This window comes from Cetorhinus maximus, chromosome 25 (genome assembly GCF_964194155.1).
Source record: "Cetorhinus maximus chromosome 25, sCetMax3.hap1.1, whole genome shotgun sequence".
Taxonomy (NCBI): Eukaryota; Metazoa; Chordata; class Chondrichthyes; order Lamniformes; family Cetorhinidae; genus Cetorhinus; species Cetorhinus maximus.
In genome coordinates, this window is record NC_135903.1 from 28,369,237 (window position 1) to 28,394,057 (window position 24,821).

The 24,821-nt window shown below is 43.8% G+C and overlaps 1 protein-coding gene across 3 annotated transcripts in view; it reads left to right on the top strand.

Annotated features, from left to right (window-relative positions):
• LOC144667990 (acyl-CoA-binding domain-containing protein 5-like) overlaps nucleotides 1–24,821 on the top strand; it is a 133,811-nt gene that overhangs the window by 54,436 nt on the left and 54,554 nt on the right. For all 3 annotated transcript variants that reach the window (XM_078529681.1, XM_078529680.1, XM_078529682.1), the window contains exon 10: nucleotides 21,794–21,999. In XM_078529681.1, the coding sequence (XP_078385807.1) occupies nucleotides 21,794–21,999 (206 nt within the window). The remainder of the gene's footprint in view (nucleotides 1–21,793; nucleotides 22,000–24,821) is intronic.

Sequence of the window (24,821 nt, forward strand, 5' to 3'; positions counted from 1 at the left end):
CTCTTCCCTTCCCTTCCTTGATTTCTTGATCTGTATTTCTGAGGATTGGCTATTGACCAATATCTACGATAAGCACACTAACTCCCACAGTTACCTTCACTACACTTCCTCCCGTACCGCTTCCTGAAAGGACTCTCTCCATTTTCCCAGTTTCTCCTTCCTTTGTTCTGATGCTATGGCTCCTTTCACCTTCAACCAAGGATTCCTCTCCACCATGCCCGTTAGGGTCCTTGATTGCAACCATCCGATTTTTCACATTTGAGTCCTCATCCCTTTCCTTCCCATTGAAAACCACAATAGGGCTTCCCTTATCCTCTCCCTCCACCCCACCAGGCTCCGTATTCGACAGACCGTCCTCTGCCATTTCCACTACCACCACCAAATACATCTTTCCCTCTCCTTTCAGTATTCCGAAAGGACTGTTTCCCCCTGTGACAGCCTGGTCGGCTCCTCAGTCACCACCTACACCCTTTCCCCTTCCCACCACACCACCTCAGGGCGAGCACAAGGAAATGCAAAACCTGCACTCACCTTTCATTGGCCCAAACACTCTTTTCAGGTGAAACAGTGGTGCACTTTTTCATCTTTCAATGTAGTATTCACTGCTCTCAGTGTGGTCTCCTCTACAATGGGGAGGCCAAACTCAGATTGGACTCATCCAGTGAAGGGAGTGCTTCCATTAACAGCAGAGTGGTTCAACTGCCCAAACCTACCATGTAAATGCCCAACGCCAGGGTCTGGGATTAAATTAAGGTTACTCCAGACTGGTGGATGGATATCACACTCTGCCAGGTATCCAGCACCACTGCAGCTCAACAGGAACTTCTAGCCTTTATGATCCATGTTTATGAATGAGGAATGGACACATGGATGAGACATCAGAGGTCATCTAGTGTCAAGGATCTATATCCTGTCATAAATCTACTGACGAGAAGGAGAAAAAGTTGTAGTGAAGATGGGTCATCCCAGTTGCTGGATTTGCAGATAACCATGAACTTCAGGTGCAGTTAGCTGTATATGGCCCACGTGTCAGGAACCAACATGACGAGCACAAGTCATTGCACAGTGCAGCTTTAACCACACCTTAGAGCTGTTGGGTGGAATGTAATGTTACATTGTAAGCTGGTTCCATATCATTGCTTCAGACTTCAGTGACACTCTTTGGCATTTGATGAAACCTGACCTGCTTGTTTTTAATCTGCACTTCATCTGTGAAACTGTACTCTGAGGAGAACAATCCATTGAACATTACTTGAGTGTTCTGTGACTTGTGGCATCCCAATAGCAGATGGGACAAATGTGCTGTCCCCTGTTTAGAGACACAGGACTCGTACCTTGTGTGCCCGTTTTATTGTTTTTATTTCCTGCTTGTATTGTGATGCCAAAGGTCACAGAATGATCAAGTAATTGTGAAATGGTTCATTAAGCAAGGCTTGGCCTATTCTTATTGAAACCTTCATTATGACAGCAGAGCATTGCTTGTTGGTGGATGAAGGGATTATTCTCACCGTTAAATTGTCCTGGGAGAAGAGCACAACAATGTGACTACAGTGACACAATTTATTTTCATGTCATCAATTGCACTGGTCCTACAATATTATGATTGTTCTATTGAACGTTACGGTTAAGGATGAAAAATAAATTGAAAAGCACACAGTCAGCAGTAGCTGCAGCAGCTTGGATTTGCCATTAGGGTTAAAAGAGTTCGCTCTGCAGCAGGTTATGAAATAGCTGGAGCCTGTAACAAAACACAGTGAGGCAATAACAACCCCTTTCAATGTAATTTTAAACCAAAACAGTTGACTTTCTATGTATTACTGTATTATAGCTGCACTGAAATTAAAGATAAAGTTTACTGACGTGCTAGGGAAATAGCTTCATACTTGCTGGCACCACACAATCACACTGTGTTTCCCTAATTTGGAACTGCTGATTAGAGGGAAGCTGACAGGAGACAATTTACACAGAACTCCTCTTCAGACGGCATGCTGGAGTTGTGTTCTAGTGACAGATGAAAGAGGGTGCAGCTCATGGATACTGCTCCCATTCCTGAAGTCATTAGAGTAGAACAGGCAGGGAGGAGCCCACAAGATGGCTGCCACTAATCAGGAGCGATTCAGGGACAATTCAGTAGATAATGCTTCTCTTTTCATTTTAACAGTGAGCAAGATGTATAAGTGCCAATATGCCTGAGTTGTTTTAAGCTTGTGGATCAAATCGCCAAGCCAAGGTGCTTGAAATATATAAAAACTATGCCAGTGTGTATGCTGCAGATAACCAACAGATCATTCTATTCCTTTCTCCATCATGTGCTTATCTAGCTTCTCCATAAATGCATCTGTATATTCAGTTCACCTACTTCTTGTCCGCCTTTCATTACCCAGACAGTGGTTAAACTTTCTACTGAATTCCCTATTGGGTTTTTTAGTGAATATCATACATTTATTGCTTTTAGTTCCAGTCTTGTCTACATACTAGAAACAACTTCTCCGCATCTAGCCTATCAAACCATTTCATGATTCGATCAGGAAACACCTAAGTCTTCTGTTTTCTAGAGAAAATGGCCCCTTTCTGTTCAATCTTTCCTTTGGGTATAATTTATCAGTTCTAGTAGTATCTTTGTAAAATCTTTGTGCACCTTCTACAGTGCCTTGTTATGCTTTTTGTAATATCGAGACCAGAACTGTGCACGGTACACCCAAGCGTGGTGTAGCCAAGGTTCTACATGACTCTGCTGCTCTTCAATTCTAGAAATAGGCCATGTGTGGTAATCTGAGGTGCAATACACCTTTAAGAGAATGCAAGCAAATTGACCACGTGATTACCCAATTGCTGTGTAGCGCGAGCTACATTGTTAATCAGTAGTGTTAGACTAGGTTTGGTTTTGGGAAGCACATGTGTTAGTGCTCCATTACTTATGTGAATAAACAGCATGTGCTTCATTTTACAATGGTCTCTTCGTCTACATCGTTTTGATTACCAACTCACTTATCAATAGATAGGTGTGCAATCGTGTTCACTGAACAAGTGACCCGATAGAAGGAACATAACAACTGGCGACAAGGCAAAATGCGACCAGTCGATGACACCAAGAAATCAGCCGTACCTTGCAGGTGATTGTAAGTACAGCCTTCATCACAGCCATTGGAGCTATCTCCCTCCAGTATCCCACAGTTTGGCCGTATTGAACCGTTTGATCAGACCACCGATGACTGGTCACAGTATGTTCTTTTTGGCCAACGACATATCAGGGGAGGAGAAGAGGCGAGCGATCCTCTTATCGGCACGTGGCATACAGCCTATTTCGTAGTCCAATGCCCCAGATTCCAAGAGCTTTGATGAGTTGGTAAATCTTGTGAAAAGCCGCTTTCAGCCAAAACCCTCGGTAACAACGCAGCGTTTTAAATTCAATTTGAGGTGTCGCACCCCTGGAGAGACAGTCGTTTGCTATGTAGCAGCCTTAAAACAATAGACAGAGCACTGTGAGTTCGGGACATCCATTAATGACATGTTAAGAGACCAATTAGTGTGTGGGATTAATGACAATGCCATTCAAAAACAGTTGTTGTCAGAAACGAATTTAGACTTCAGCAAGGCGCTGGAGTTGGTGCTCGAAATGGAGAGCATAGTCAGGGGTTCAGAAGCAATTAAGGGAGCACAAAATGATGCCGTCCTTCACGTTGGGATGGAAGCACCGATTGGGAATGACACGAAAGCGCAGGGCTCCATGGAAAGGCAGGAAACAACCACCATTAACAGACCAGCAAAAAGCAATGGTTTAACGGATATAACTTACAATAATAATGGAACGACAGAAATGAAACCAGACAGCCTGCAAACGAATGACAATTTAAAAGAATTGAATGTTTCTTCTGCCATCATAATGGACACATCATGCGACATTGTAAAGACAGATTAAGACAAAACTTTAAGCAAAATAGCAGAAATCGTGAAATCAACATAATAGAGGAACCAGAAGAAACAGATATTTACTCACTATACAACTTAAAAATGGATAAAACAGAACCAATCCATGTGACAGTGAAAATCAACGAGAAACCCATCCAAATGGAGGTGGATACAGGGGCATCCATGACAGTTATAGGGGAACATACGTTCAAATATCTGAATGGTGGAGACCACCCATTAAATCTGGAAAATTCAGACGCTAAATTAAAGACGTGTAGTGGTGAAGACATACAAGTAAGAGGTATATGCAAGGTTCCAATACATTGTGGAAATCAGTCTGTTAATCTAACCCCTAATAGCGATAGCAGGCAGAGGACCGAGTCTCCTCAGAAGAAACTGGCTAAGAAAGATTAATGTTAAGAAACTACTGACATCTCAATTAGAAGCAGAAAATGTTACTGTTTGGAAAATGGAGTATGTAAAGATTCACCAAAAGGAACTCGCAGAGGTGATGCTTCAGGACAGAGTTCGAGTTGAAGTCAGTAACCTCCAAAAAGAAAAAGAAAATCTGCTCTAGGACTTTCACACATTGCAAGATTCCCTCAGATCCCAATTTATGCTACTAAAAAAGTATGAGGAAGAACAGAAAGAATTCAGCACGTCTCTGGCCGAGATGAAGAATAAATTAGCCGAGAAAACACAACAATGCTCAATTCTCCAGGAAACAAATAACAAATATAAGAAAGAAATGAAAGAGCTGAAGAACCAGCTACATGGAAGCCGAGAAGCTTTAAAAGTAGAGACGTCTGACTTTTCAAAGGAGCTGACAGTTGAGGAAATGCGGGAAGACTCAACCACTGAGTTGACTCAAGTTGATCTTATACTCTATTTAGCCTTGCCCAACATCCTGATTTTGAGCACCTTCCTGACAGCTGACCTTCATATTGTTGAACCTGGAAGGGAGGGGCAGCAGGAGTGCAGGCGATTGGGCCCGAAAGAAGGTGAAAACATTCCCGTTTGAGTCTACACCACATGTGAAAGGAACTCCCCTTGGTTTGGAAGCACCTGTAGGATCCGTTGAGCCTGAGAGAGCCGAAGAAACAAACTTACCGGTTCCTACTGGAGAGCCTAGTGGACAGGTAACTCCTGAGAGAGAGGCCTCGGATAAACCATCCGAAGCCGTAGAACTACAACATTCGACACGTTTGAAAAGCCTCCAGAAAGACTGCATTTGTAAGTAGTTTATTTATTTAAATAGTATGATATATTGTTGTTATCTTCCTTCAGTTGGGTCGCTTGTTCAGCAAACACAGTTGCACGCCTATGTATTGATAAGTGAGTTAGTAATCAAGATGATGCAGATGAAAAGACCACTGTGAAATAAAGCACATGCTGTTTATTCACATAAGTAATGGAGCACTAACACATGTGTTTCTCAAACCAAAACCTATTCTAACACCACTGATTAACAATGTAGCCCATGCTACACAGCAATTGGCTAATACAATCACGTGGTCAATCTGCATACATTCTCTTAAAGGTATATTGCACCTCAGATTACCACATTCCTCCACCTTTCTTCGAAGGTACAAATTACAATCTTTACAATATATCAACTATTTACATAAATAAACTATAAATCTTGCAATGTGTGAAAGTCCTAGAGCAGGTTTTCTTTTTCTTTTTGGAGGTTACTGACTTCAACTCGAACTCTGTACTGAAGTATCACCTCGACAAGTTCCTTTTGTTGAGTCTTTACATACTCCATTTTCCAAACAGTAACATTTTCTGTTTCTAATTGAGATATCATTAGTTTCTCAAGATTAATCTCTCTTAACCAGTTTCTTCTGAGGAGACTTGGTCCTCTGCCTGCAATTACTATTAGGGGTTAGATTAACAGACTGATTTCCATACTGTACTAGAACCTTGCATATACCTCTTACTCATATGTCTTTACCAATAGAAGTCTTTAATTTAGTGCCTGAATTTTTCAGATTTAATGGATGGTCTCCTCCATTCAGATATTTGAACGTATGTTCCCCTATAACTGTCATTGATGCCCCTGTATCCACCTCCATTTGGATGGGTTTCTCGTTGACTTTCACTGTCACATAGATTGGCTCTGTTTCACCCATTTTTAAGTTGTTTAGTGAGTAAATATCTGACTCTGTTTCTTCTGGTTCCTCTATTATGTTGATTTCACAGTTTCTACCTTTTTGCTTAAAGTTTTGTCTTAATCTGTCTTTACAATGTCGCATAATGTGTCCATTATGATGGCAGAAGAAACATTCAATTCTTTTAAATTGTCGTTCGTTTGCAAGCTGTCTGGTTCCATTTCTGTCATTATTATTGTACGTTTTCTCTGTTAAACCGTTGCTTTTTGCTGGTCTGTTAATGGTGATTGTTTCCCGCCTTTCCGCGGAGCCTCGCGCTTCCGTGTCATTCCCAATCGGTGCTTCCATCCCGACATGAAGGACAGCGTCATTTTGTGCTCCCTTCATTTCTCCTGAATCCCTGACTGCGCTCTCCATTGCGAGCACCAACTCCAGCACCTTGCTGAAGTCTAAATTCGTTTCTGACAACAACTGTTTGTGAACGGCGTCTTCACATAGTAATTGGTCTCTTAACATGTAACTAATCGACATCCCGAACTCTCAGTGCTCTGCCAGTTGTTTTAAGGCTGCTACATAGCAAGCGACTGTCTCTCCAGGAGCACAACACCTCCATTTAAATTTAAAACACTGCGTTGTGACCGGGGGTTTTGGCTAAAAGTGGATTTTTAAGAGATTTACCAACTCATCAAAGCCCTTGGAATCTGGGGTGTTGGGTGCCATTAGATTATGAATTAGGCTGCATGTTTTACTGCCACACGTCGATAAGAGGATTGCTTGCCTTTTCTCCTCCCCAATATGTCATTGGCCAAAGAGAAGAACGCAAGGCGTTCAATGTACTGTGATCAGCCATCGCTAGTCTGATCAAACAGTTCAATACGGCCAAACTGTAGCTTACTGGAGGGAGATAATTCTGACGACTATGCTGAAGGCTGTACTTACAATCACCTGCAAGGTACAATTGATTTGCTTCTGTTTAATTCCTGCAGCTTTCCTTGATGTTATCGACTGGTCATGTTTTGCCTTGTCGCTAGTTGTTATGTTCCTTCTATGGGGTCACTTGTTCAGCAAACATGGTTGCATGCCTATCTACCGATAAGTGAGTAGGTAATCAAAATGATGTAGACGAAGAGATCATTGTAAAACAAAGCACACGTTGTTTATTCACATAAGTAATGGAGCACTAACACGTGTGCTCCTCAAACCAAACCCATTCTAAAACTACTCATTAACAACATAGCCCGCGCTACCCAGCAGTTGGGTAATACAGTAATGTGGTCAATCTGCTTACATTCTCTTAAAGGTGTATGGCACCTCAGATTACCACAATTGTAAAGATTGTAATTTGCACCTTTGAGTAAAGGGGGAGGGGTGTGGTAATCTGAGGTGCAATGCACCTTTAAGAGAATGTAAGCAGATTGACCATGTGATTATATTATCCAATTGCTGGGTAGCACGGGCTACATTGTTAATCAGTAGTGTTAGAATGGGTTTGGTTTTGGGAAGCACGCGTGTGTTAGTGCTCCATTACTTATGTGAATAAACAGCATGTGCTTCATTTTACAATGGCCTCTTGGTCTACATCCTTTTGATTACAACTCAGTTATCAGTAGATAGGCGTGCAACCGTGTCCTCTGAGCAAGCAACCCGATAAAAGGAACATAACACCATGGGTAGCAGTTAGGATGATCTCACTGTCGGCAATTTGTCTCTGACCTTCAATGGTAATTTTGTTGAGGAAAGGCAGCTTCCGTTTTAACCCCAGCTATTTCAAAACTGTGTCAGATAAAATATAGAAACATCTCCATTTTGAACAATTCAAATGGAGCTTGTAAAAAGTCTGAGCTTTGCTCTTACGAAAGATGTGAGGGTCCTTGAGAGGGTGCAGAGGAGATTTACCAGAATGGTTCCAGGGATGGAGGATTTTAGTTACAAGGTTAGGCTTGAGAAACTGGTATTGTCCTCCTTTGAGCAAAGGAGATTAAGGAGAGATTTGATAGATGTTTGCAAGATTATGTCAATTTTGGGTACGGTAGACAAGAGAAAACTATTCCCTTAACTGACGGTACAAGGACTGGGAACACAGATTTAAGGTTGTGGGCAAGAGATGCAGGGGGAATGTGAGGAAGAACTTCTTCACACATCGAGTGGCAGTGATTTGGAAATCACTACTTGCGAGGCTAGTGGAAGCGGAAACAATCAATGATTTCAGGAAGAAATTGGCTGAGCACTTGAAGGAAATAAGCTTACAGAGCTACGGTGATAGCGCGGGGGAATGGGACTGACTGGGTTGCTCTACAGAGAGCCAGCACGGATTTGATGGGCTGAATGGCCTCCTTTTCTGCTGTTGTTGATTCCATGACTCTATGTCATCTGATTTCCTTTGGTGTATTGCCCATTAATATTAATTCTCCGTGTGAATTTGTGATGAACTGTAGCATTTAGATCTGACTGTCATTGAAATCAGAATTTTGGGAAATTGTTTCAGCCCCTTGGTTCTATTCATCTAACACTTGACTGAGTTTCACTGATGTAGAAGAGATATTGCAGCTGCTTCTGATTACTGGTACAGGCCAACTGTTACAGATGGGCACAATTGTTCAGCGATGAGTCCTTGGTTAAAAAAAAAATCAATGTTTCATTTGGTAACCGATTCAGCAAAATATTTTTGAGAATACAACATTTTTGTTTCATTGAACAACATTGTGAATGGAGAATTGCTCAATGCCTATAAAGTTCTTTAATTCTGCTTTATAACATTCAAGAATTTCTGTTGAGAGGCCTGGGTGAAGGCCAGTGCTGTAATTCCTTTCAGGAATTTCTACTGAAAAGAGGCAGTCATGCACTAAAGAAAGGACTTGGGTTATATATACTACACAATGCATTAGAAATGCACATTTAGCCTCCAAGAATATGCAGCCAGTTAACCAAGGGAACATATGATCCTTAGAGACCAGGGAAGTCCCAGGTTCACGCTTCGATTTGTGAGGAGTTCACTGATTACATTTAAGGAAAGGGTTAGGGCTTCCCAAACTTCTCCCCATTGGAGCCCTATGTTGATGCTTCAAAACTGATGTGACCCCAGAATGAGAGCAGACGAGGGTAGGGGAGGGGGGAAGAGTTGAGAGAGTGGAGGGGGGAAAAGGTGAGAATGGAGCTGGGGGGGAAGAGTGGCAGGATGATAGTTTTTTTAAACCAACCTTTTTGCAGGCTCTGATTCAAGCAGTGATGGGATCTTGTAGCTCATTCACCTAGGCCATGCCTACCAAACAACAGGAAGAAAATAAATTGTGCACACACGTCGGCTCTCTGAGCTGGTCCCAGGACTGTCAATCCTGAGTGTTCGTTCCACAGACACCACCGCTGTCTCGGAGGAGGGGGTGCTCGTGAACCCAATTGCTCGTCCCGTGACCCCACTGGGGGTCACAACCTACAGATTGGGGAAGCCCTGGGTTCAGGACTCTGCAGCTAATTTTAACGCCCTGACATAGGGGAAGATCAACCAAGGCACCTGCTTATTGATGGTGATCTAATGGCCTCTACTGGAAAGTTTGTGTCTATAACGATGGGCAAAGATCAACTTAATTGAGATGGTCCCATAGCCAGATAGCCTCCTGATAGTTAAGTCGCCCAAATTTCTGGATCTTTGTGGAGAAGGATGTGCAATTGTGAAGTGGTGATCAAGTGCCAGCTGGAAATTTGGGGTGGCACTCTATACTGCCGTATTTTTTTGGTTCTTCCGTTGAAAGTGAAACCTTGTTAAAAGAGGAATACTGGTGTCATCTGCAAATCCTGTGGTTCTGTAACACTAGACCCACGTGCTGCACACATGTATAGCACACCAGAATGCAATCTTGAAGGAAATGGCACCCACAAACATTTAGGGTGGAATCGTCCCAGATTTGCACTAACTGCTGTAGCAGGTGGGAAAAAGAACGTTTTACCCGCCGGCCACAGTGGTGGCTTTTTGCGCTATATCGTCCCAATCTCACCTCATTAATCATGCATTCCTGGGAAACACGCCGCTTCGCTGGCAGGCGGCCTCTAATTCGCTCACCACGCCGTCACTTTATCACTTCATCACGCCGGGCACCACATTTAAAGTGCAGCCGCACACACACCTCTCAGTGCTTCCAGCTCAGGACTGCTGCACAGAAGACATGGCCCCCGGAAGGCAAGAAGACTGCAGCGCCCCCCCCCTGCCGAAATCAGTGGCGCATCCCTGGGACACCATTGGAGACCAACTGTGATGTCCTCCACTCCCACTCTGGCTGCAGGAGGCCTATCAGTGTCACCACTCCAGCTTGGGAGGCAGTGGCAGAGGTGGTCGATGCCAATGCTGCACAGAAGAGGTCGGCCATCCAGTGCAGAAAATGAATGAATGATCTCATCTGTGCCGTCAGGGTAAGGCAACTGTCTCATCACTCTAAACTCACACACTCACAAACCCATCGCATATTCACTGGCATCTCGCTTAAGGGACATCACCACTCACTCTCGCACACAAACCCTCACATCTCTACCTGGCCTCATCTCTTCTGGAGATTGCCTCCTCAGTCCTCACCCTCTTGAGGCCACTTGCACAGATCAACATGTGCCCCTGCACACACCCTGGGATACCTGCAGCCTCTTCCCTTGCCTGAAGGCACTTCTTCCCCTTCCCCAAGCAAGCCCTAACCCTGCAGCCATTGAAAAGGCACCCTTGCCTTATGGCTGGTCTCGTTAATAGAGACCTACCCATAAGCTCCCTAAAAGTGATGAGGTGCGGCCTGCAAAGCCTTGTGCTGATGACCATGAGTGCTGCCCGAAGCAAGGTAGGCAAATGAACCTCGAAGTCCCAAGCGAGGTGCAGCTCGCCAGTGCCTGTCACTTATGTTCAGTTGTGAAACACACGCCAATGTGCTCGGATGATCCAGCGCGGGGGGATGATTCCAGCAAGCTGGGCTTATAATGATATGTAGATGTATTACAATGAACCTCCCAAAATCCGACGGCAGGAAACACAGCCCGTCATTGATGGGCAGAGCAAACGATTGCAACCTGGTTTCGCGACAACATGAACCCTTCCCATCATATTGTCCGCTCACGCCCAAATCCAGCGGGCACGGAGAATTCCGCCCTGAGGATGCCAATTGCCAAACATTCCCGAAACTTGTCTATTTTACCAAGGGTCTAGTGAGAAGGAGGAATTGAAGGAAATTAGTATTACTAAAAAGAGAAATTAATGGAACTGAAAGCCGATAAGTCCCCAGGGCCTGATAATCTACATCCCAGGGTACTAAAGGAAGTGACCATGGAAATAGGTGGATGCTTTAGTTGTCATCTTTCAAAATTCTATAGATTCCGGAACAACCCCTGCAGATTAGAGGGTGGCAAATGTATTTAAACAAGGGGGATGGAGAAAACAGGGAACTACAGATCACTTAGCCGAACATCAGTAGTAGGGGAAATGCTGGAGTCTATTATAAGGGATGTAATAACAGGATACTGAGAAAATATTAATGGGATTAGACAAAGTCAACACGGATTCATGAAAGGGAAATCATGTTTGACAAACCTATTGGCGTTTTTTGAGGTCGTAACTAGCAGAATAGATAAGGGAGAACCAGTGAATGTAATGTATTTGGATTTTCAGAAAACTTTTTAAAAGTCCCACATAAGAGGTTAGTGTCCATAATTAAAGCACATGGGTTGGGGGAAATATATTGGCATGGATTGAGAATTGGTTAACAGACAGGAAACAGAGAGTAGGAATAAATGGGTCTTTTTTGGAATGGCAGGCGGTGACTACTGAGACACTGCAGGGATCAGTGCTTGGGCCACAGCTTTTTACACGATTTGGATGAAGAAAGCAAACGTAATATTTCCAAGTTTGCTAATGACGCAAAAGGGCTGAATTTTACATTTTGTGGGCGGGCATGCACCCGACCCAATCGGGTGTAGAATCGCACGAGAAGATGTCAGGCGAGAGTCCCACCATCATCGCGCACTGGCACATTCTTTCGCTCGGTGGGCGCGTGCAAAAGTCGGAAGCATACCCGCTGACAATTAGGGCAATTAAGCCCATTGATGGCAAAATTGTTTCCGATTTTTCGTGGCCCGTCCAACCTTACTGTTGGCGGACGGGCGATTCGGCCAGGCGGCCGGCCTTAACATTTTTCATCGAACCTCATCCAAGGGCAGGATGAAATTTCCATTATGAAGTAAAATAAAAATAAAAATCTGTGGACAGCATTTTTATCAGCTATATTTTCAAGTGCTTGACTCTCACGTTATTTTGCAGCTTTTTAAAACTTAATTTGATGATTTTCAGGTCTGCAGCTCCCTGAGGCAGCTGTCTGCCTTCAAGGAGCTTTCTTGCACTGCTCGCCCACGCCCGCGGAAACGTTATCGCCCGCCCTCTTTCCGCCCCCACCCCGCCAGCACTGAGCTTTTCAACGCGCGTTTCACGCTGGCTGGCCATTTATTGGCCAGGCAACGCAAAACCGTGGTCAGGGGCCAATCGCGGTCAGGGACCCATTTCCCAACCGCTCCCAGGCCCGCCGATCACACGCACCCACCAGAGGTAAAATTCAAGGCAAAGTTAGGTGGGAATGTGAGTGATGAGGAGGATGTTAAGAGGCTTCAAGGCAATTTGGACAAGTTGAGTGAGTGCGCAAATACTTGCAGTATAACATGGATAAGTATGAAGTTATCCGCTTCAGGGGAAATAGATGGCAAAGTATTATTTAAATGGTGATAGATTGGGAAATATTGATGGATAAAGGGACCTGGGTGTCCTTGTACACCAGTCACTGAAAGCAAGAATGTAGGTGCAACAAGCAGTTGGGAAAGCAAATGGTATGTTGGCCTTCATTGCAAGAGGATTTGAGTACAGGAGCAAGGATGTTTAACTAGTACAGGGCCTTGGTGAGACCACACCTGGAGTATTGTGTGCAATTTTGGTCTCCTTACTTAAGAAAGGATATACTTGCCATAGAGGAAGCGCAGCAAAGGTTCACCAGACTGATTCCTGAAATGGCAGAGATGAGATGAGATTGGGTTGGCTAGGCCTGTCTTCACTGGAGGTTGGAAGAATGAGGGGATCTCATTGAAACATATAAAATTCCGACAGGGCGGGACAGACTGGATGCAGGTACAGTAAGTAATCAAAATGGCTGATGGAATTTTCAGTTTTCTCTCAGGGGATTGGAAGTCAAAAGTGAAGATGTGACGCTTTCATTGCATGGAGCCTTGGCCAGACCCCTATTTGGAGCACACTGTCATTTTTGTGCAATGCTCCTCAGGAAGGATATATCAGACTTGGGACGGTGTGCAGTGCAGATTCAGCAGAATGAACCAAAAGGTAAATAGGGGTATTTTCTATAAGGTGAGAAACTAAGTGCTGTAGAGAAGTAGAGATTTTAGAGTCCAAGTAGAGAGATATAAAAAGCAATCTAAAAGGTTAACGGAACGTTGGCCTTTATCTCAAGAGGCCTAGCAAATAAAGGGGAGGAGTTATGGTGCAGTTGCCTAGAACCATTGTCAGACTCCATCTGGAGTAGTGTGTTCAGTTTTGGGTACTGCGTTCTAGGAAGTCCAAATTGACCTTGGCACAGGGTACAGCACAGTTTCACCAGAATGATAACAACACTTAAATGGTTAAATTATGACAACAGGTTGCACAAACTTTACTTTTGTTCTCACGATTTTAGATGGTACAGGGTTGACCTAGCAAGCCAGCAAGAGACCCACATTGCCTCTTTTCAGGGCTGCCCATCAAACCACACACTAATCAGGCAGTGGTGAGGCCAGTGAGTGGCCTTCCCCTGGGAATCAAGACCCCTGGTGGGGGGTCGGGGGGGGAAGTTTCGCCTACTGAGAGCTGCCAGCCAATCAGAGGCCAGCAGTTCTTGTGCTCAGCAGCACCATTGGGGAGACCGTGGCTGCTGCCGGAGGGACATGCACTGGAGTCCCATGATCGTGAGTGATCCAGGTAAGTAAGGTGGGGTTAAGCTTTCACGGGGTGGGGTTCATGGGGAGAGGCATGCAGGGCCATTGGCAGCAAGTGTGGGGCGTGGGGGTTGGCTGTCAGCAGGCCCCCTTTCCTGATGTCCAATCCCTCAATCAGGCACTGAGTGCCTTTGGTCGAGGGACCCCCTTCACCCCGGGGGTGACAAGCTAGCTGCACAGTTGGCAGGACCGCCTGCAGCTGGGTTAACTCTTTTCGAGTCAAAACAATTAACTAAATTAACAATAACAAGGGATAAATCAAGCACAGCCCCTAATTCAGGTCAGCTGTAAAACCAAGGACAAAGTTTAAAGGAAGCTTACAAACATTAAACCAAAATGTGATTAAAGGGGTCAACAAAACACCCCAGACCCCGCGGTGCCCACCGGGCACGGAAGGCCTCGATGGTGCCGGCAAACACCGCGTGCTCCCTCTCCAGGGAAAAAAAATTCTTTCGAGTTATCAACAGTCACAGATTGCAACTCTTTTTTTGAGTACAATCACAGTTCTTGGTTTCCGGGAGCGGGACACGAGCCCACAACCCTCTGATTCAAAGGCGAGGATGCTATGAACTGAGCCACAGCTGACACCTCTGCAGCTGGGTTAATACCAGCAGCATTAATTGGCCACTGAAGGGCCTCAATTGAGGATGGGCAGGTTAACTATGGGCCTTCTCGCCCAGTATTTAATTCTGATGGAGACAGGAAGGCGGTGGGGTTCATTGGGCGAGCATCCCGATGTCATCGCGCACTCGTCTGATATTTCGGTCGGGCGGGCATGCACGGGAGTCGGTAGTACACCTGCCGACAATTAACAGGCCTATTAAGGCCATTAAAGTATTAATTAAATGGAATTTTTCGCTGCCCGTCCAACCTCTTGTCTGGCGGGTAGGCGAAAAGGCCAAGTGGCCTTTGGATTTTTTACGAAACCTCACCCACCGGGGGGATGAGGTTTCGATCTGTGATTTAAAAGAAAGTAAAAAATTTTCAAACTAATTTGTAACATGTCCCTGCTCATGTGACAGAGTCACACAAGGGGACATGTTATTAGCATTTTTAAATTCTTTATTTTTTAATGTTCAAAAAGCTTCAGCTCCCTGAGGCAACTGTGTGCCTCAGGGAGCTCTTACTGCGCGCACTCGCACGCATACATAAACTTCCGCACTCTCCCTCATTAATTCAGCCAGCGTGAAATGGTGGTCGCAGCCCGATTGCAGGCAGCGGTCCGATTCATGGCCACTCCCGCTTGTCCCTGCCGAGCCTGCCCGACGACAGGAAAATCCTAGCCTATGTCCTCCAGTCCAAGAATCCCCCACTAGTGGAAACAACTTCTCAACATCTACCCTGTCAAGCCCCCTCAGAATCTTGTATGTTTCAATAAGATCACCCCCTCATTCTTCTAAACTCTAATGAATAAAGGCCTAACCTTTTTAGCCGTTCACTGATAAGTCAACCCCTTCATCTCAGGAATCAGCCTAGTGAATCTGTTTTGAACTGCCTCCAATGCCAGTATATCCTTTCTTAAATACGGGGACCAAAACTATACTCAGTACTCCAGGTGCGGCCAACGCTCTGTACAGTTGTAACAAGACTTCCCTATTTTTAAACTCCAACCCCCTAGCAATGCAGGCCAAAATTCCATTTGCCTTCTTAACTACTTGCTGCACCTGCATGCTAACTTTTTGTGTTTCATGCACAAGAACACTCAGATCCCTCTGTGCTGCACTTTTTTGGAGTCTCTCTCCATTTAAATAATAGTCTGCCTTTTGATTCTTCCTACCAAAGTACATGACCTCACACTTTCCTACATTAAACTCCATCTGCCATATTTTTGCCCACTCATTCAACCTATCTATATCGTCTTGCAGATTCCTTATGTCCTCATCATAACATGCCCTCCCACCTATGTTTGTGTCATCAGCAAATTTGGATATTTACACTCTGCCCCTCCTCCAAGTCATTAATATAAATAGTAAATAATTGAGGCCCAAGGACTGATCCTTGTGGAACTCCACTAGTTATGTCTTTCCAACCTGAAAAAGACTCGTTAATCCCAACTCTCTGTTTTCTGTGCGTTAACCAATCCTAAATCCATGCTAATATATTACCCCCAACACCATGAGCTCCTATCTTGTGCAATGACCTTTTATGTGGCACCTTATCGAATGCCTTCTGGAAATCCAAATACACTATATCTATCGGTTCCCCTTTATCAACTCTGTTTGTTATACCCTCAAAGAACTCTAGCAAATTTGTCAAACATGATTTCCCTTTCACAAAATCATGTTGACTCTGTTTGATTGTGTTAAGCTTTTCTATATGTCCTGCTATTTCTTCCCTAATAATGGACTCTAGCATTTTCCCAATGACAGATGTTAGGCTGACTGGCCTAAAGTTTCCTGCTTTTCACCTCCCTCCCTTCTTGAACAAAGGCGTCACATTAGCAGTTTTCCATTCCGCTGGGACCCTCCTGGAATCCAGTGAGCTCTGGAATATTTCGACCAATGCCTCCACTGTCTCTGCAGCCACTTCCTTTAAAAATCCTTGGATGCAGGCTATCAGGTCCTGGTGACCTGTCTGCCTTTAGTCCCATTAGTTTGTCTAATACTTTGTCCCTCATGATAGAGACTGTTACAAGATCTTTCCTCCCATTAGCTCCTTGCTTATCTGATATCTTTGGGGTGTTTATAGTGTCCTCCACCATGAAGACCGATGCACAATATTGGTTTAAATTATCTGCCTTTTCACTGTTCCCTGTTATCAATTCTCCAGCCACATCCTGCAAGGGTCCCACGCTCACTTAGCCACTCTCTTTCTTTCTTTTCATATACTAGTAGAAGTTCTTGCTGTTTGTTTTTATATTCCTTGCCAATTTACTTTCATAATTGATGTTCTCCCTCTTTATCAACTCTGAGCCGAAGTTCCTTGAGCCAACACTTGCTGCAGATGTGGTCACCGTGGATCGCACCAGGGTTCACCAACTCCCACATACTACAATTGCAACATATCACCTGCCCAGCCATCTCTATTCTACTTAATTAACTAATTTAGATGCTAAGTATTTTAAAAGTGAATTTCTTAACTGGGCTCTTTAGCTGTAATAACGTCTCCTGATTTAAACTGCTTGGCCAATCAAAAGAGACACGGAAGAGATACTCACCAATCACCTACCTGTTTTCCTTTGATGTTACACTTCGGCTCGGACAGGTAGAAACAGGCTGAAACAGGTCTCTGCCGCCGGTTTTTATCTCCTGCCGCTGCCCTTCTCATGCAGGTCTGCACTCCGTGTGCAAGATTCCAGCCAGAGAAACTATTTTATCTGGTAGGGAATCGACAACAATGGGGCACATTCTTAATTTTTTTTATTATTCATTTACGGGGTGTGGGCTTCGCTGGCTGGGCCAGCATTTATGGCCCATCTCTAATGCCCTTGAAAAGGAGGTGGTGGGCTGCCTTGTTAAACTGCTACAGTCCATGTGGTGTAGACACACCCACAGTGCTGTTAGGGAGAGAGTTCTAGGATTTTGACCCAGTGACGGTGATATATTTCCAAGTCAGAATGGTGAGTGGCTTGCAGGGGAACTTCCAGGTGATGGTGTCCCCAAGTATCTGCTGCCCTTGTCCTTATAGATGGTAGCGAATGTGGATTTGGAAGGTGCTGCCTAAGGACCCTTGGTGAGTTTCTGCAGTGCATCTTGTAGATGGTACACACTGCTGCCACTGTTCGTCGGTGGTAGAGGGAGTGAATGTTTGTGGAAGGGGTGCCAATCAAGTGGGCTGTTTTGTTTTGGATGGTGTCAAGCTTCTTGAGCATTGCTGGAGCTGCACTCATCCAAGCAAGTGGAGAGAATTCTATCACACTCCTGACTTGTGCCTTGTAGATGGTGGACAGACTTTGGGGAGTCAGGAGGTGAGTTAGTCAACGCAAGATTCCTGGCCTCTGACCTGCTCTTGTGGCCGCAGTATTTATGTGGCTAGTCCAGTTCCGTTTCTGGTCAATGGTAACCCCTGGGATACTGATAGTGGGGATTCAGCGATGGTAATGCCATTAAATGTCAAAGGGTGGTGGTTAGATTCTGTCTTGTTGGAGATGATCATTTGCAGGCACTTGTGTGGAGCAAATGTTACTTGCCACTTGTCAGCCCAAGCCCAGATATTGTCCAGGTCTTGCTGCATTTGGACATGAGCTGCTTCAGTATCTTAGGAGTTGCGAATGGTACTGAATGTTGTGCAATCATAAGCTACTTCTAACCTTATGATAGAAAGAAGGTCATTGATGAAGCAGCTGAAGATGGTTGGGCCTCAGACACTACCCTGAGGAACTCCTGTAGTGATGTCCTGGAACTGAGATGATTGACCTCCAACAACCACAACCATCTTCCTTTGTGCTTGGTATGACTCCACCAAGTGGCGAGTGTTCCCCCTGATTCCCATTGACTTCAGTTTTGCTAGGGCTCCTTGTTGCGAATTAGAGCAGAAGCTTTTGGGAGAGAAATTCAGAAACATTTTTCACAAATAAGATAGTAGTCATTTGGTAGTACAGAACTTAAGTATTGCTGAAAAAAGAGACGTGTCTAAGCTTTTTGTCTTACACTCACCAGGACACTCACAAGAATACCAATATAAGGGAAAATATTTATACTGTATGTGAGGAGAGTGCTGATTGGTTGGCAAGTGGCGTGGCCATGGAGAATGCACCATTGATGGTGACTGACAGTTAACTGCCAAGCATTGTTTGAAATTTACACTAGACAGCTTGACCCTGATTGGTCAAGGCATTGCCCTGAGGAATGAGTCAGTGAATAGCTGTCATTCATTTTGTTAAGCTGAAACAGGCGCAATGTATATACATGTTCTTGATGTTTGCAAAGAGTAGGGCCCTGTGTATTAATATACGTAGCTCCCAGTACACACAAATGCGCCACACTGCGAGTCCGACTGACAATCTTAAATTGGTTGTCAGTATAATTCTTAGCACATTGAGGATTATTTAGCAAACGTTGTACAATCACGCAATCACATCTAATGTTGGACACCATGTTTTGAGTTTTGCATGCACGGGTTGGTTGGGTAAGGTCTGTACCCTGCCTGGTGCAAACAGCGGCTGGGACATGCTGCTTGATACGATCCGCCAGTCTTTGGGACATACGGCCGACATACCTAGCATCACACTGGCACTGAAATTCATATACCACATTACTCATTTGTGTGATAGGCAGAACGTCTTTTTGGCTTGACGGCAGCATCCTGTTAGTGGTGAATACCACTCGTGATGCTACTGCATAGTAGCTGCGTGAAACAGTTAGCTTCACCTGTTGCTCAAATTTTTGAGATACTTTGCTCTTCCAGAGTAATCTCAGGTAGACTAGGCACTTTTCAGGGCCGCAAATGATGGTCTTAGGCCCATTCTTGAGTTTGCATGATATACAGAGGCCTGGAGGCTACATATATTAGTACAGTGTGTGCTTTGTCACTGGTGAACTCTCCATGGCAATGCCACTTGCCAACCAATCAGCACTCTCTTCAGATACAGTGTAAATTGTTGTTTTCCCCATAAATTGTTGTGTCCTGATGAGTGCAAGACGAAAAGCTTACTTATGTCTCCTTTTCAGCAATACAAATAAGATAGTGGAAATTTGAAACTGACTCCCACAAAACACTGTTCTATTTTCCACGCCAGCCATTAAGTTAGGGTGTTACTTTACTACTGTCTTTGTAAATTAGATCAGTCCCTAAAATAAATGGAATTGAGATGACTCGTACTTTTTCCACTTTGGGCCTAACAGTTTGTGATTCTCCCCATGTAGCCTGACTCTTGTTCAGAGGCTACGAATGGGACAGTTAATGCAATTGGCTGCCTGTTATCATAGCCTAACAAATAAGAGCAGGAGTTGACCATGCGGCCCCTCGAGCCTTCTCTGCTAAGTGAGAGCTAGTCCAGGATTTGAACCCAGGATCTCTGGCAAACTTCGACAAGTAAACCCCAAAGCGAGAATCTTACCCCTAAAAACCAACAAGCCAACTAAAGCCACGGTAGGATTTGAATCATGTCTCCAGATTATTAATCGATTTAACTAATCCAAGAACATAACTACTATAATAAATATAGAAAATGCTGGGAATACTCAGCATGTCAGGCAACATCTGCATCTGTATATGTAACCTCAAACATTAACTCCTCCTTCTCCCCACAGAAGCTGCCCCACCTGCTGACTATATCCAGCATTTTCTGTTTTTATTTCCCATTTCCAGCATCTGCAGCATTTTGCTTTTGTGTTGGAACATAATCACTATGCTACCTGTATCTGTCACTCCAACTGGTCCATCAGAAGTTGAGACTATAGTACTCTCCTCAGGTTGGGAGCAGCAGCACCAGTAAATAAAGGATTTTGTATGTGGTGATTATAGCAAAATGGTAAACAGGAGCCTGGTTGAGCTGATAGTCCATGTATAACAGTGAAGAGTCCAGTTTCAGGAGATGAGAATATAGAATAGAATTACAGAGGAAGTTGCGAGTGGCAGATTGAAATACAAGTCAACTTAGTAAACTCACACCTCACCAGACGTACGTTTTTGTTATACTTGTTCTCAGGATATGGACAACGATGACAAAATAATGCTTTATTGGCTAACCCTGTGCCACTGAATGGCTTGTTAGGTTACTTCAGAGGGCATTAACAATCAACCATATAGTGTGGAACTGGAGCCATACATAACTCCAGTAGAAGTGACAGGATTTCTTTCTTAAAGCATACCAGAGAGCCGGTTGGGTTTTTATGACCAGTTTATAGTGCCAGACCACAAATCTGCTGCATTCACTTTCACGGTTTGCCATGGTGGAATTTGAACTCAATACCATAAACCACTACACTGCCATAGTCAGCTTACTATAGTTATACGAACATTAGAATGCGCAGAATATGACAAAACTTTTTGATTGACCCCTAATTACTTCTATATTTGTCACTCCTCCTGCAAATCATTTGCAATCAGTTCTATGTGTCTATCCACACAATTTGCAAAATTGCCCTTTGACTGCCACAGATAGTGGAGGAAAGCACCACAATATTTATTTATTTACATTTACATCTCTAAATTTAACCCTGGCAACTACTTTCCACTGATTGTTTTTCCATGATGGCTGTTTTTCCATGATGCCCAGCATTCTTTCTGGCCAAGGCCAGCATTTGTTGCCCATCCCTAATTGCCCTTGAACTGAGTGTCTTGCTAAGCCATTTCAGAGAGCAATTAAGAGTCAACCACATGTAATCACATGTAAGCCAGGCCATGTAAGGATGGCAGATTCCCTTTCCTTAAGGAAGGACATTAGTGAACCAGATAGATTTTTTTGACTATTGACAGTCCATTATTGATGGCTAGCTTTCAATTCCAGATTTTATTAATTGAATTTAGCTGCCATGGTGGTATTTGAAACCATGTCCCCAAAGCATTAGCCTGGATTCTGGATTCATGGTCCAGTGACATTACCACTATGCCACCATCTCAGGGTCAAGTACTGTTTGAACACCTGTATCTATAACCCTAATTTCTCACCTGATACTTGTGTGGCTACTGTTTTGAAGAAGTTTAGCTTGTTGGACCTTTGTTGCTCGAACTTTGTTCCACGGATCCATCACTGCTGGGTGGGGAAGGAGAATGCAAATTCGCTGATCCAATTTAAGGCTTGTTAGTTTTATATTTGCATCCTCAATTCCGTGCCTCATTTGTACTTTGTTTGGATAGCTGCCATTCAAACTGTGTTCAAAGGTGTTTCTTTATAACAGGCGTACAGCTGATTCAAGGTGGAAGCTCACAGAGACTGAGAAACAGCCGCAGGAGCAACACAGAGGCCAATGAAAGAAGGGGACACCGAGAAAAGAGTGTAATTAACCTCGATGATAAGATTGCGAGAGTTCTTCATCACCTACAGGAGGACATGCAGTTTTTGTCACAGCGACTCAGCAGACTGGAGGACCTGACAACATCTCAGGTACCCAAATAATTTGGATGAAATTTCATAAATTCAGTTTTTATTGCCAGTTTAACTACCTAGACTCTAGGGAAGATTTTCCAAGTTTTATTTTTGGTGTAAATGAAGAAGGAAGAAAATCAGTGGGGGAAAAATTGACCTAAATATTCAGAAAATTAAGAGCATATCAATGTTTAAAAAGTTATTTTGAACATGGTAAAAATGTAAGAAAACAAGAAAAGGATTTTTAAAAAGGCAGTCAAGCTAAATAATTCATCGTTATTCACGCATATCATATTAAAGGGCCTTAGCATTAGATTCTGTTTAACTCCCTACTTTAATAACTGGTAGAAAATGAAGAATCTATGTTTATTGTTGCCACTTCCCAACCTCTATGAAGGTGGGATGACAAAGTTGCTGGGAGATTATTTGCAGGAGTTAAAACTTGCACTGTCCTGACAGTAGGCAGCACAACCTCTGGATGGTCAATGGTGATGCCAGGTGGCAGTTAAATGACTCATCGCCTCTAGATAGTGTCGATGACTTTGGGCAGATGAGTGCCAGGAGGAAGGGAGTGGAATCCTTGATGGAAGAAATGCCATCTAGAGGCAGATGAGTTGATCCTTGAATTAGCGACCGTGTCCACAGCTTGCAAGTATATAATAAGTCAATAAGAGGGCAGCCATGGACAGTCAAAAACACAACAGCAAGGCTCAGGCCACTGGCTTAAAATGCCACCTTTCATGGTGAAGAAGTATGGAGGACAGTCATAGGAGCTTCGGCAATTGTCGACTAATGATACTCTTTCGAGTTATCAACAGTCACAGATTGCAACTCTTTTCGAGTACAATCACAGTTCTTGGTTTCCGGGAGTGGGACATGAACCCGCAACCCTCTGATTCAAAGGCGAGGGTGCTATGAACTGAGCCACAGCTGGCACCTCATCGACTAATGATAATGCACAGGGGAATAGTTGCAATTTTGCAGTTAGTAAACAATCATTAAGTGCGCGACCTTAGTCAACCTTTGATTGATTCCCTCAGTCTTTAGGGGACTATCAGTACAATAATTGTGTCACTGAACTGCAGCCTTTGTTCCACAGCTAACTAGGTATGAATGATTGACATTACGTCCTCACAGCAATATCTAAAGATCATTCTAGGCCTCTTAAAATAAAAACAAAATTTCACAGCCTGTGTTCCTGTTCCTGATTGAAAATCAGGTCTAGAAATATCAGTGAGCTCCACATGATGTTGACACCTTGGATGCAATACGCAAATCTCCAGACTCGGTTTTTGATCAGAGAACAGTAGAAATATTGTGACTTTTTAGTTTACTTTAGTTCAAGAGGAAATCAGATTTTACTGATTGACCCAAAATATTGGATGTTTAGCAGTGGAAATGGGTAAAAATAAAACTGAGTTAAATGTCTTTAGTTATGTAACAGCATTTTATCAGTTAAGTATTAAATCAGATATTTATTGACTACAAATCTAATACATCAGTTTGTCCCTTTCTTGAGATGGGAGGCTAATTATTGGAACTAGTTTTGACTCTCTTGCTTAAGTTTCCTTCAGACTATGTTATAGTCAAAGTCCACAGCCTAAGCTACTCTTGGCTGTTGTTTGGGCTGGAGTCAGGAGCACAGGTGTCTGTGAGCAGTCCCCCAGAGTTTACATGACTAACTCCTGCTGCTGGGATAATGGAGCTAGATTCAGTGGTTTAAATGCTGGGAACTGGCTCATGGATACTGTTAACCCAGAATCCAGTCCACCAAAAGAGCTCTCGATGCTAGCAACATCAACACTTCTTTGAAATGATCTATAACTGCTTTTAGCCTCTAAATAAGGACATTTTTGCTCAGATTCAGGTAGGAGCAGACCACAGTTCTAAGCGGAGCCTGCTGGAGCTTGAACAAATTGTATTAATATCTTTTGTCTCAAAAATTCACTGAGATGATTAATTATGATTTAGGTGAAAGATTTGTATTAGATATTGCTGGTAAACAATAGGTGGATATTTGTTTAATGAGACCCAGATGATTTTACCTCTATCCTTCCAAAGCCTCACCGTCACCATCCAGTTTAGTAGCACTACCTTCACCTGGTTGCATTCCTAATTCTCTGTGGCCTGAACATCTCCAGCAATGTGTCTTGTTCACTCCCCTACACCATTCAGCACTGGAGTTTCCCAAGGATCTGCCCTTAGTATGACACTTGCTCCTCTACATCCATGTCCCTTGACAACATCATCTGCAAGCATAGAATGGCTTCCACATGTAAGCTGTTGACTACCCGCCACTCCACCGAACTCTGTCCCTACACCACTGCTCTTGATCTCTTGGCTGCCTCTGTACTATTAGGCTACTTGTCTGACTTAGTTGGATAAGTCAAAACTTCCCCACCATAAACTCTGCTCATGCCACCAAGGCTACGCATCCTCTCCGTGACACTGACTGCCTATTTTCACTTCCATTACAAATTTGTACCACTGAAACCCTTAAAAGTTCTTTTGTCATCTCTGGATGACAACCCTCGTGCTTTCCCTACCAGTTTCCCTTCCTCCATTCTCCATCAATTCCACCTGTCCAAAGGTCTGCCACCCAGATCCTATCGCTGCTGAGCCCATACGCCCAGTGCCCACTGCCCTACATTGGATCCTCATCCTCGAATGTATAGAATTTGAAATCTTCATTCTCAGTTGTGTTCGTGGATTACCCCACCCTATCTCTGTAATCTCTTTCATTCCTACATCTCTCTAACACACTGGTCTTTTGATGGCCGTTTTGTGTATCCCCCTCTTGCCTTTGCCCGACATTGGTGGCAAAACCTTCAGCTGCTTCA